The sequence below is a fragment of the Crinia signifera genome, chromosome 5 (genome assembly GCF_055691185.1).
Source record: "Crinia signifera chromosome 5, ASM5569118v1, whole genome shotgun sequence".
NCBI lineage: Eukaryota > Metazoa > Chordata > Amphibia > Anura > Myobatrachidae > Crinia > Crinia signifera.
The window spans coordinates 232,618,742-232,632,440 of record NC_139221.1 but is presented as its reverse complement, the minus strand read 5'-3'; the positions used below and the strand labels follow the sequence as shown (position 1 = coordinate 232,632,440).

Below are 13,699 nucleotides of genomic sequence, written 5' to 3'. Positions count from 1 at the left end.
TTTCCCAAAAACGGCTTTGAGGTGCACACCCCCGGGTCCAGAGGTATCTTGTTGCTGAATTTGGTGTCTCTGAGTGCCACGGTGTGTACACAATGCGACGGACACGCACACACACACACACACGCACACACACTCTTCAACTTATTATATAGATTTTCTCCCTTCATCCTTAACCAAAATCGATAAATGAGGTACCAGTTTAAAGATTAAGGTCTCTCTTCATACTTCTGACAATTTGTGGATTTACAATTGCACATTATATTGCTTGTTTAAAAATTGAGGTTAACAAATTCCCATAGAGTTCTCTCCCTGGATGTGTCAATATGGATCAGTTTTGCTCAGCCACTCAAAATATCTATACATTATAAATTCTTCTTTCATCCTACTACAAACCACCCACCTCGCTGTCAAGTGAAATTTTCGCACGAGCCACCTAGTCTCCTCTTAACCCGATAAAGGAAATAAAAAAAGCCTGATGCTAACAGACCATCAAAAATATCAATTAAATTAAATTAAAATAAATGACTGCTGCTTCTGTTTAACCAACGCGGGGGCCTGAAAAGTCAGTTGAAGAATTCAATTCTAACACAAAAATGTTGTAGTAGGTTTATTAATGTTCTACAGTTTGTTTATGTGATAATAATGTGACCCTGTTTTTTATATATTTATCCTCACCGTAATAATACAAGAAATCCTTTATCTGCATCCCTCATAAGAAATGCTCAAATTCTTTACAGAAAATTTCTCCTGGAGGGATAAGTGGAAGAGACAGAATAGTTCAGCTGTGATGTATGACATAATCTACTAAATTCGGAATATTTGAATAAAATTATCCTTCATGTGTGATGAAAATGTGCAGAAATGTAGACTGAAGAGACCTTTTATTTTTGTAATTCTTATTGAAATTCAAGTAGTTTTAGAAAACAAGCCTGTTTCTAAGAGTTTTAAATTGAGCGAGTGAAAAGGTTCTGAGTTCATTGCATATCAGAAATGGGTCAGGTCCCTTTGTAGAGGCTGCGGAGATATAAATCATTGCAGCAAAGACACACAGAGGCATCTGAATCTTGTTAATGGTGAGGGTTCCAAGTAAGAGACCCAGGGCAATGACAATCTTTTATGTCTGTGTGACATAAGATTACATATAAAGAATGAGAAACTATATTCCCTTCCCACTGGTCAGTATACGCCTTATACATTTTATTTGCTGAGATCTGAGCCTTTTGAAATCACAGAGCAACTGTCTGCTTGAGCCTATTCTTCCTACTGTTCACTTATGTAGCCACACAGTATTATGCAGCGCTTTGCAGAGAGGATTTACTCATACATAGTAAGTTTACACTCTATATTCACTACCACAAAAATATATATACTAAGGTCCATTTCTCCAAAACTAAATAACCATCCAGTATAATTGTCAAAGCTATAATGAATGCAGGGTACAGAGTAGAAGAGAGCCCACACCATACACCCCATGCCCACTGAACATATATGTACTATACCTTGTGACTACAACTGAAGATATCTCTCTGGATATACACAGTAGGTGCCTGCATAGTACTGAAGGCTCTGACACAGAGTCAGGGTCTACACAGAGCATGTGTTGGCCAGAGTGGGCAGGGGTGCACTCAAGGTTGCATACAGGCCTCCTCCTCTCATAAAATGACCCTGGCGGTAAGTAACTGTCAAAGGAAAATGGGGCAATAAGTGGAAACCCATGCAACATCACGGTCGGAATGGAACCCATGACCTCAGTGCTGAGATGCAGCCCGACTAACTACTGTGTCACTGTGTTGTGTCTTACAGTATTTAGCAAAACCGAGCAGTGCTTTCTAAGTTGGTATTGATATGCAGTGAAAGCAAGTGAACTAAACTAGATCAGTTATGTTTGCAAAACAATTAGGTGTGGGACAGGACCCGTAACAAGAGGTGCTGTCACACAGGAAGTAGGGACATGGGGGCAGCACCATCACTTCCCTATGGCTCCTGCATTTGAGTGCTAAAGCAGCACTATGCATCCAGTATAACTAAGGGAGACTCTGGACACTCCCTGTGTCCTGGGGAGGCTCTCTCACTGATCCACAGAACTGGCATTGGGCCTGCGAGCCAGCTTGATCGGCACCCATGAAACTGGCTGGTACTTCCTAACGATGCTCCTTGTAGTGTTGTTCTTCCTATTCCCAGCATCGCTGACCTCCTATGTGTGATGTCATAGCATCACAGGTATGGGAGCGGAGCTGTCAGGGTGGTATAGAGTCCTGCTATGGCCCTGCCCGGGATAGGCATATGGATATGCTTCCAAAGAACTAAAGCCACATACTCCTCACTGGAGGACGCACTCTACCGCATATATCATTAATGATATCAGCGGTAAGACCAGGAAAACTATATTGTGTGTACACTAAATGATATTGGTTAACGTTATCATCAGTGACATCACCCAGCCCCCCACTTCTGCATGCCTGGTTAACAAAATAGTTAATGGCAAATTACATCACAGCCGTGCAAAGAGGAAGAAATACATTTGCAATCACTCACCATCGAATGGATTCCCACCTCCACCCCTCCGTCTGCACCGTCATGTAAACTTAAGGTGCCCATACACGTACCAATTACCCGGTACTTTTTGTGCTAAAATAGCATCGCATCCCATGCACAACATATGCACAACGATGCTATTTTAGCACAAAAAGTACTGGGTAATTGGTACGTGTATGGGCACCTTAAGACTTATTCTGCACTGCTGTGGGGAGATCAGTGCCGCTACTAACATCAGCATCCCTTCCCCCCAACTGCCGGGCCAGTCTGTGTTTTATCGCGGCACTTTCAGTAACCGCTGGGCTACCACCCACAAACGCCAGCCAGCTGTCAATCAGCCAGCGTACGGCCTATGTCTACAGGCTATCGCTGGCTGTGACCTCACTGAGGGCTCATACATGAGCACTGTGGACCGTGAGCATACACAGTCCTCTAATAATCAGCAGATTATTGCTGAATCAGCCCCATAGTAAGTTAAAAGATAACATATAAACTTACAGCACAAGTCTAAGACTTGGCTGAACTAATATATTATTATATAACTATGAAATTGTGTATGTAAATGTTAATGAATAAATGCATTGATTTTCAGATATTAAAATGGTAAATTTCCATCGAATTTCTATGCATTAGACAAGAATAATGTAGTAATAAAAGCAGAATATGTTATTAGCATTGTGTACAATTCTCTAGAATATTCTCAATTCTAATGGAGATCATTTTGTTTCAGGTGATTCAAGCCCATGGGAAGCGAGGAGAATGAAGAAAAATGCAGTACTAGTGGAAGGTGTCGTATTAAATGGACCAATTATTGATAGCAGTTCTGGAGAAAAATTTGTTGAAGAGGTTTACAGGATACTGATGAATGAGGTTGTGTATAAAGCAACCGATGTAACTGAGAAGGTAACAATTGTAGAATATACCCTTTGCATATATTTTAGAGATATAATTTTGCCTTTCACTATACTTTTACCAAATATAGGCCCTTATTCAGATCTGATCGTAGTACAAATTTGTTCTCAAAATGGACAAAACCATGTAACGTATAGAGAGAGTTAGATTTGGGTGGATTGTTTTGAAACTGAAATCTAAATTGCAGTGTAAAAATAATGCAGCCAGTATTTACCCTGCACAGAAACAAAATAACTCTCTATACATGTTACATCTGCCCCACCTGCAGTGCACATGGTTTTGCCCATTTTGAGAACAAATTTGCACTGTGATCAGATCAGAATACGGGCCATAGTGACAGATGCACTAATCTTTGTATAATGATAAAGTGGAGCAAGATAATGTACAACCTAACTGTCATTTTTCAAAACAAGGGCTTATTTATCAATGAGTGATAAAACTTGGAGTGAATGAAAAACCTTGTTGCGTATAATAAATAGTGCTTCTTGTAATCAGCTCCAAACTATCACAGGTTCATCTACTTAGTCACATATTTGAAAAATATCAATTGGGGGCTGATTGGCGGAAGCACATTTATAATAGGCAATGAGTTTGATCATTCACAGCATGTTTTATCTCTCATTGATAAAAAAAGACCCTCAGATCGTAACATGTAAAGGCTCCCATACACTATGCGATTTTGGGACGATTTCACCGATTTCGGCACTTTGGGCCGATAACCGGGTGAAATCGGCCCAAAATCGCAAGTGTGTGACATCTGATCCGATCCGAGCTCTCAGCCAATCAGAGAACGGCCAGTCATTTGACAGGTATTTTAAAAATCTAATACCTGCCACTGCACTGCCCGTCCCGCAGCGCTGCTGATCACACCGCCCAGCCAGGTCAGCACTCGCCGGCGCTGCCAGCTAGTTAAAGCGTCAGGACCCACTGCCCGCTCCGGCATCCCCCTGATGAGGATCACCGCCCGCCCCCCTGCTCCTCACCGCCCGCTGCAGATCCTCGCACATGTGATAAATCGCAAGCGATTTATCACATGTAGAATTGGCTCATCAAGTGCCAAATTGTATGTGAGCCTCCCAGGGAGCTGCCGAGCGGACAAGTCGGCCTAATGTATGGGGGCCTTTAGACAGTTTATTCTTTATTTTATTGCATACTAAAAAAACATATTATTTGTTTTGCACCATGTCCTGATCTTAAAGCAGCTATACAGTATATTGGAAGACATCCCCAAAAATTGTATAATTCCAAGGAAGGAAGATGATATTTTAATCATAGAGTCATACGCAGTATATTTGCCTTCAACTTTTAAAGGAAGTAGAGATTTTAACCCTTTGAGTGGCAATGTTGCTGTGCGAGATCCACAAAATATCCGCCAAACATGTGCGTGTCGCTCACAGCGACTGTTCTTTTAATATAAATAAATACAAATATAGCCAATTGAATAAATTGACGTTTGATTAAATATTGCACCCAAGAAAAGAAACATCAGTGTGATCGACACGGGCATTTTTTTGCGGATATTTTGAGAATCTCTCACAGCAACGTTGGCACCGAAAGGGTTAAAAGAAACTCCTATTTATAAAGTAGGCAGCTTACAACAACTATATAGACCTTGTTAAACATATTTTTGTAATTCACAGTAAGCCAGTGTTCTCGAATCACCAATTACTCCTGCTCACAAATAGCTGTTGTATAGACAGATTTTCCTTTTATTTCTTGCTGTGCCCTTCGGCTTGCTCAAGGCAGGCTTTTAAGTTTACTTAATACTTTTGCAAGAAAGTGCTGAATGATGGACAATTCACATATCATTTTGAAACTCAGTATGGTAAATGAGCCATATTAACTATTAAAACACTTTAAAGAAAAAATATTATCCTATTCAGTGCCGCTTACCAAAGAGCAAGAGATATTTTGCTTAGTTAGACTTTGATAGATAGACTTGTGATGGTTTTTTTTTTTTATATATATTTACATGTTATACTTGGATAAATATTTGATTATTTTCAAGTCATTAGCTTTATGTTTGATTTATTTTCTTATTTAAAATTAAAAAATAATTAAAATCTTTCTTAAATTATGTAATTAATGATGGAAAAAAGGATAAAGTATCATTTTATATTTTGCATAAAATGAATCCATTAAACATCCTAGCATCTGATGTGTGACCTCTAGCATTTATAACATTTCACATTTAATGATCTTACTTATCTAAACCTGAAATAAAGACTCAGAGACTTAGGTTTGGCAGAAAGTGCTAGATACATTTATTTAAAGCACTTTAAGCTAATTCATTTATTATAATTAATGGTGGCCAAGAAAAAATGGCTAATTATATAAGCTCCACCCCCCAACTGACATACATACATATATCAAACATTCTCTATAAAGCAGTATCCGCTTCACCTACTGCATTGACTGCCCACCTGTCCGGGTGTGGTCACTGTCCCCGAGCTGGTGATCCAGCGAAGGCCTATAGTCAATGAGAGGTGAGCGCACCGAAAACAAGCCATATACACCGCATTATCCCTTAATGAATACCTAAATCAATTAACCTGCCGTTCTTTCCAGCCTATCAGCCAAAGAAATTAAGACCCACCTACCAGCAAGCCAACAAGGGGAGGGAGGGAAAACTTTCAGGAAAGAGAGGAAGACTACTTCATTTCCTGTTCCTAATATCCCAGCTAACTGTGCAATCCCCTGAATCCTTATTGGTTATCCGAGTCACATGCTTCCCTAGGTACACACAGCCTTGGATGTTTAACCCTCCTCATGCCTATTGCAGTCATTCCATTTTTCAAATGCTGATATAATAACAAAATAATTCCTATGCAAATTAATTATAATGGCATGCTTAGCCAAATAAAATAAGATGATAAATGTGGGCATTAGCAACTTTTTGGTAAAATAAGTATTGAATATGACAATTTACTACTGTATGTATAACTTATATGATTGTTTTGGTAATCAGGTAAGTTCACATATGTTACAGTTCTAATAGTTTTGTAGAGGCCTACAGTTTGAGTGGAATAAGGTATGTAAAAACCATAGCTTTTACTTTTCTGAATATTAATGATTCATTAACATAAAACGTCTTCCAATGAGTTTAATGACATTGCTCAGTGGTAGCCAACCCTAGCCTACGAGAGCTACCAACAGTTCACATTTTCCAGACAACCTAGCTGCTGCACAACTGCACTCATTAATCACTGACACATTTTAAAAGATTTAGAAAAAGTGGTGATCTTGTGTTTCCTGCGCACCCCCTTGCTGCCTGGGTCAAAAACTTCCTGGTGTCTTCCCAAAGGGCACCAAAAAGAACTGAAGTAGGAGAATGGATGGAAGTGACCTTTGGCGCACAGAGTATAAAGATGTCTTCCAATCAGTTAATCCAAAGATTTATTTATTAAGACATAGGCAAGAAAAAAACAAATATAATAAACATCAGAAATCCTTCCTCACCCAGCTAGAGAGGTGGAGCCAAGGATGGTGTTAACAGAGTGCTCCAAGGGTACACCCTGTAGGCTCCACTGACTTTAGACTGGGCAATATTGGGCACAGATTAAAACATCAAAATGGTAAATGCAATATTATTAAAATCCTTCTCACCCAGCTGAGGAAATGGAGCCAGGATGGTAGGTTGACAGGGGGTCCAAGACAAAGAGGGCTCACCCTGTCGGCTCCACAAGCTTAAGCTGGGCAAATGGTCCTCCGTGGTAAGCTGCAATCCTGTTGGGCCAACGCGTTTCAAGTCTAGAAGACTCTTTTTCAAGGCTAAGGATTGCTATGGGAATTTCCTATTTATGGAGGAAAAGGCGGGAAAATAGTGAAGGCGGGGAGTAGGTGTGTCTCCAGACACCCTCCCCGGATTTGTCATGTCCGTCTGTCATCAGCGCAACTTCCGGTCCTGTTACCGGAAGTATGTGACTGACGCGATCGCGGCAACTTCCGCCAGAAGTTGAAGTTCCGTCCTTACGGAGCGAAGTGTCGGGTAATGTTAATAATCGTCCTGGTGAGGAGGCGGCGTCAAACTCCTGAAGTAGGAACTCCGTCTCTTCATTGCGGAGGTTCATTCACTACATCTGCGGCCATTTTGGATAAGGGAAAGATTCGTATTGTATGGGAATCGCCAGGCGCCATCTTGGGATCGGGTTATTCATTATTGTAGCGGTGGCCATCTTTAGTGTGGTCACAATAGTGAAGTCCCAAATGAATGGCAGTGGCCATCTTTAGTGCGGTCACAATGGAGGAGTCCAGAATGAATAGTACCTCAAGATAAAACAAAGGACATCATTAGGAAGGCAATAAATACCGATATTCATACAATAAAAATTCATTACAAATTAATTAAAAATTCAATACAATAAAATTCCATAATAGAAAAATAGAAAAATTCATCTGAAGTAAAAAAACAATTCATCTGAAGTAGAAAAAACAATTCATCTAAGGTATGGAAAATGAAATAAAATTGAGATAAAATTAGGCAGCTGATTATAAGAACCATTTAAGTTCAAAGTCTTTATTGAGACCATGGGGGATTAAAGTTTTCAATTTGAAAATCCACTCCATTTCTTTTATATTTTAAAAGATACACAGATGGAGCTAATTAGCTCACTTGTGATTCTGTGAGGAGACCTGCAAAACATGCACTGTTGGTAGCTCTCGAGGACTAGGGTTGGCTACCCCAGACATAGCTAAAGGCAGGGGCAATAGAATGGTGGATACTTGGCCTTGCTGGGGAGGCGTAATTATCTACCCACATGATGGCATAATAATTTTCCCCCTAAATATGCAAAGTTCATAGCTTCATCTAACAGAACTGTATGTCCCACCAAAGTTGGTGCTCATTCAAGCTTTTGGTGACCCAGGTCAAATGTTGGGTTTGTCCATCAATAGAGTAAATGTTGATGATCAAGAGTTTGTAATCATTCCGGGAAATCCATTGATCTTGTAATATTAAGCAGATTACAAGAGACATGGTCGAGCATGATCAATACAGAGAGGAAAGATCTTTTTGCCATCAGGCTTCCACCATCAATCTTAAAAACCTTCAAGAGTAAAGGTTTTCTAATTATCAATGGTTGTTGTCCAACCCTAGACAAAGTATTACATTTTCTAATGCATTAATATACTGTACTGTAGATTACCTTATACAACCATGGGCAAGGCCCAATATACCTGGGGAGAGGCTATCCTGCTCAGTCTGTAAAAATCATTATAGGACCTTAACTTTTGGATTATTTGACTTTATCACATTCCACGAAACATTAAGTTCTGTTTGGAGTAAGCCTTTATGTAGCTCAGTAGCTGTATGAACAGTCCATAGCGCTACTTCTGTATACAAAATAGATATTATTTAGGTCATCTGACTTTTAGTGATCAAGTAACTTGTTTTATAAAAAAAATATATGTGCACATAAATTAATAAGAATATTAAAACATGCAAATGGGTCACATGAAATAAAAAAAAAACATACCTAATGGCTCTCAGGACCTAGTTAAAAATAAATTAGGCTCCAATGAGCTGTATTTCCAAAATTAAAAAAAAGTCATCATTTAGATAGTGATGAAAATTGCTTTGAAATGACTGATTGCAATTTTGCTATTTAGGAAGAGGAATGGGGCATGTATCGTTTTATGGGCATTGTAAACAGAGGGAACTAGTTAAAACATAGTCAGCCAAAGGGTTGAAACCAAAATGACAATTGTCCTAATGTTAACATCGTTAAAATGTTGATGTTGATATGGTGGACAGGGTCATTAAATCGACAGTTAAAATGTAATCACAGTGAAAATGTTGACAATGAAAAAATAAATGTTGACAGTCAAATCATAAAATAGTAAATAATGGTGACTATTCATAATGGATGAATGAACCAGATAGTGCTGGTGCACTGCGCATATGCAAACAGTGAGCTAGTCATGTCAGTTACATAGTCTGAGGTGCCTAATAATAATGATCATAATAATAATGTTATTTATATAGCACTTATCTCCTAAAGGGACTCAAAGTGCTTTACATTAATTGCCTACAGTAATTGCCATATCAAGAGATGGCATGTGACACTTGAGCTGCTATGGAACTACTACACTCGCTAGCAAGCCCTTCCACAGATTTACTGCAGGATACTCTGGCATGTGTAGTACTGCAGTAGCTGCAGTGCCAAAGTTAGCTTGCTGATTAAAGAGCACTGTGCATGTGCAGTCATCCTATTATGTCAGCCATGCAGTCACATGTCCCTAAATTCTACATACTAAAAATCACTGTCACATCCAGAGGTGGAACTACCATCGGTGCAGCAGATGCAGTGCACCAGGGCCCCAGAGGACTATGGGGCCCATTGCTGCACCGTTCAACCTCCTGCTGTCACCGACTTTTTTCCCTGTCACCCTCTGCTTCCCTCTACCTTTCCCTGACACCGACTGCCATGTTGCATATTGTGAACTTGGGTTGGGGTGGAGGAGGGGGGTCCAAAATCTATCTTTTTCACCTAGGCTTACCACCCACAAGTTCCGCCACTGGTCACATCCCCTGCTGGAAAACTTTGCTCAGACTAACTGCTCGCCCATTATTTGCAACACCATACAGTACACTCATTCATAGAAACATAGAATTAGGCCCATCTAGTGTGCCCTTTTCAACATATTGCTTATCTTAAACCCCTTTGATCCTTATGGTGTGTATACACGGTGAGATGTGCCATGCGATGCGATCCGCGATGCGAACAGATCGCATTGCATCGTGCAGTGGCATACAATTTCAAGGCAGCCAAAACTTTCTGCCGTGCAATATGGGAGTGCGCATCAGGATCTCAAGGGTTTAAACCCTTGCAATCTGCATGCGATTTGCATGCGATTTGCATGCAATACCGATGCGATTCTGACTATATAGTCAGAATCGCAGGGTGATTTTACCCATGTGTACACATCATTACCCTTTGCATGGGTATCATTATTTCTATCCCATTCCTGGTTCAAATGATTCTACGGTCTTAGCCTCTACCATCTCTGATGGGAGGCTATTCCACTTATCCACTACCCCTTCTGTGAAGTAATTTTTCCTCAGATTTCCCCTGAACCTCCCTCCCTCCAGTTTCAGTGCATGTCCTCGTGTGAAGTTACCTGTATTTAAAATGTGGATATGCAAATATAGAGATGTTTACATTATAAACATGGACATTGTGATCATGTCTATACTTTGATATGGTGATAATGCCGACAGTCTGTATTTTGGCATGCAGGTTAAACTACTGTTTGTGTAGTTAACTATATTTAGGGCCAGATGGACTAAGTTTCAAAAGTGATAAAATGGAGAGTGATAAACAGCCAGCCAATCAGCTCCTACCTGCCATGTCACAGACTGTGTTTAAGAAATGTCAGGCAGGAGCTGATTGGCTGGCTGTTTATCACTCTCCGTTTTAGCACTTTTGAAGCTTAGTGCATCTGGCCCTTGAATGTCAATATTTTGACCATGTCATAATTTTGACATGGTCAAAAATCGACAAATAAAATAAAGAGATCTAGGATATTTGAATGTAGGGTACTGCTTTCCTAGCACGGCGCCCGTCTCATTGATTGTATGCCTTAAGTTTAAGGTACTTAAGGCATACAATCAACGCAATGGACCCGGTTTTTTAATCTCATGGATCTTATGCATCCATAAGATGCATGAGATCCATGAGATCCATAAGATAAAAAATCGTGAGCCCCCAATAACCATTGTTAACGCCACCAGCACTATCAACACCAACCCGAAGCATGGCGAGTGCAGCGAGCCCGCGAGGGGCGGCGGTACGCATCCTCCGACCTTTTCATACCCCCACTATCCACGTCGGCGTGGAGTTGATTTTATGTGGTGTGTAGTGTGTAGTGCACGGGTGTCAAACACAAGGCCCGCGGGCCAAATCCGGCCCGCCAGACCTCGTCATGTGGCCCGCGCGAGGAGATAGCACGCAGGGGCAGTGTGTCTAGAACAGGAGTGCTGCGGGCCGCGTCCATGTCCGCGGCTGCCTTACCTGTTCCTCCACTGTCGGCGGCCATGTTCCTGTAGGCACATATGTATGCGGCTACAGAAACATGGCCGCCGGCCTCCACGTCTACGTGGAGGAGGGCCCGGCCGCATGTTCCCTCTGATGCCCGGCAGTGACAGACACTGGGTGGGGACGTCATGACGATGACGCCGCCCGCCCATGCGTCTGTAGAGAAGTAGGAGCAGGCAGGGAAGCTGGACCGGGAGTCGGGGACAGTGTGGCCGCAGCAAGCAGTGAAGAAAAGTTGCAGGACAGATGGAGAAACAGTAAGTGAGGATGAGGATCACACTCACAATAAAAAAAAAAATATATATATCTGCTGTTTCCTGAGGTGTCCCCGTGTATAATAATAATAATGCCATGACACCACAGGCTGCTCCTCCTGTATAATCATTTATGTGTCATGGCATTACTTTTATTATATTATACAGGGGGAGCAGTCTGTGGTGTCATGGCATTATTATTATACAGGGGGAGCAGCCTGTGGTGTCATGGCATTCATTTTATATTATACAGGGGAGCAGCCTGTGGTGTCATGGCATTATAATTATACAGGGGGACCTACAGATACAACCGGCCCTTTGAGGGTGACCAAACCGCTGATGCGGCCCCCGATGAATTTGAGTTTGACACCCCTGGTGTAGTGTATAATGTATTCCGCGGGGCTCGCTGCGCTCGCCACGCTTGGGGCTCAGTATATAAAATCAACTCCACGCCGACGTGGATAGTGGGGGTATGAAAAGGTTGGAGGACGCGTACCGCCACCCCTCGCGGGCTTGCTGCACTCGCCACGCTTCGGGTTGGCATCAATAGTAGGGTGCCGTTAACAATGGGGGCCATTTCACCCATGAGGGGGGGTTAGCAATTAAAATTGGGGTTTTGGGGCCTTTTTACATTGATTCCAATGTAAAAATCTCGTCGATTGCATCATCTCATTCATCTTATGCCGCACAAACAATAAGATGCATGAGATGCTTGCAATGTAAAAACCTCGTCAATCTCGTCGATCGCGTCGATTGCATCATCTCATGCATCTTATGCCGCACAAACACATAAGATGCATGAGATGCTTGAGATATCAGCCCCACACATACAATCTAGATCGTGGGCGCCGTGCTAGGAAAGCAGTACCGAATGTAGATATGGACAATGATTATTATGGGATCCATCAAAATTCAATACTAACTTATATTAACCTAATGTACATATATTGATCGGTGCTATTATTTGGGTTAAGTTTACTAAAGCTTGTAAAAGTAAAAAGAGGGGATGTTGCCCATAGCAATCAAGCAGCTTCTGTCTATTACTTTTCTAGGATGAAAAAGAGACATGATAGACAGATTTTGATTGGTTGCTATGGGCATTATTTTCAGAAGCTTTGGTAAAAATTACCAGTTTGTGTTGAAACACATTTGTGATAATAATGGAGTCACTATATGGTTTATTTTGGTTAATATATATATATATATATATATATATATATATATATATATATATATATATATTTATATATATACAGTTTGTTTTTTTTTCTAAAATGTTACAATTCATTAAATAGTATCGTCCAGAGTTTCTCAAACTCCACCATTATAGTCCTGGTTTTAGGAATATCCATGCTTAAGAAAGTGCATACTGTAAGTACTTAAAATACTGGCAATCAGAACAATTATAATAACATGGACAACAACTGAGGTTCTTAGCACATCTGGCCCAAAATAAATGCCCACATACCACATCAATGTGAACCTCATCAGGTGGGTCTGACTCTTAACTATAAATGTACACTAACAAATGGTGGCTTCAGTCCAAAATTCAATAACGGCAGCCACACCAAAAGTCACCCCGAACACTGACAAACTTCTCCTTCTGCTGTCATTGAGGCTTCACTACTTGAATTAGTATAAACTATGGGGGTGTATTCAATGAATTTTGCGAGCTCTGACAACTCGCAGGGTCAGTATTCAACTGACCCCCTACACATGCCATTTCCCCCTCGCTAGGTTTTTGTAGCAAGGTGGAAATGGAGTATGCGGCCACTAAAACAGCGAGGCTAACGGCTAAATGCAGCGGGCTCCATGCATTACCCGCGAGCCTTACTGATTGGGAGAATCATTACCTTCCTGTGACAGCGAGGATTCCCCCAGAACAATAAATAGGCTGAGCGACCGAGCGCAGGGGTTAAACGGCGATGTTTCCGGCGATCCTCGCCATTTAACTGCCTCGCT

The 13,699-nt window shown here is 41.1% G+C and overlaps 1 protein-coding gene across 1 annotated transcript in view; it reads left to right on the top strand.

Moving 5' to 3' along the window:
* The window catches only part of GADL1 (GAD like acidic amino acid decarboxylase 1), a 241,942-nt gene that overhangs the window by 44,481 nt on the left and 183,762 nt on the right, over positions 1-13,699 (top strand). The window contains exon 2 of the mRNA XM_083188646.1: positions 3,266-3,438. Within this exon, the coding sequence (XP_083044772.1) occupies positions 3,266-3,438 (173 nt within the window). The remainder of the gene's footprint in view (positions 1-3,265; positions 3,439-13,699) is intronic.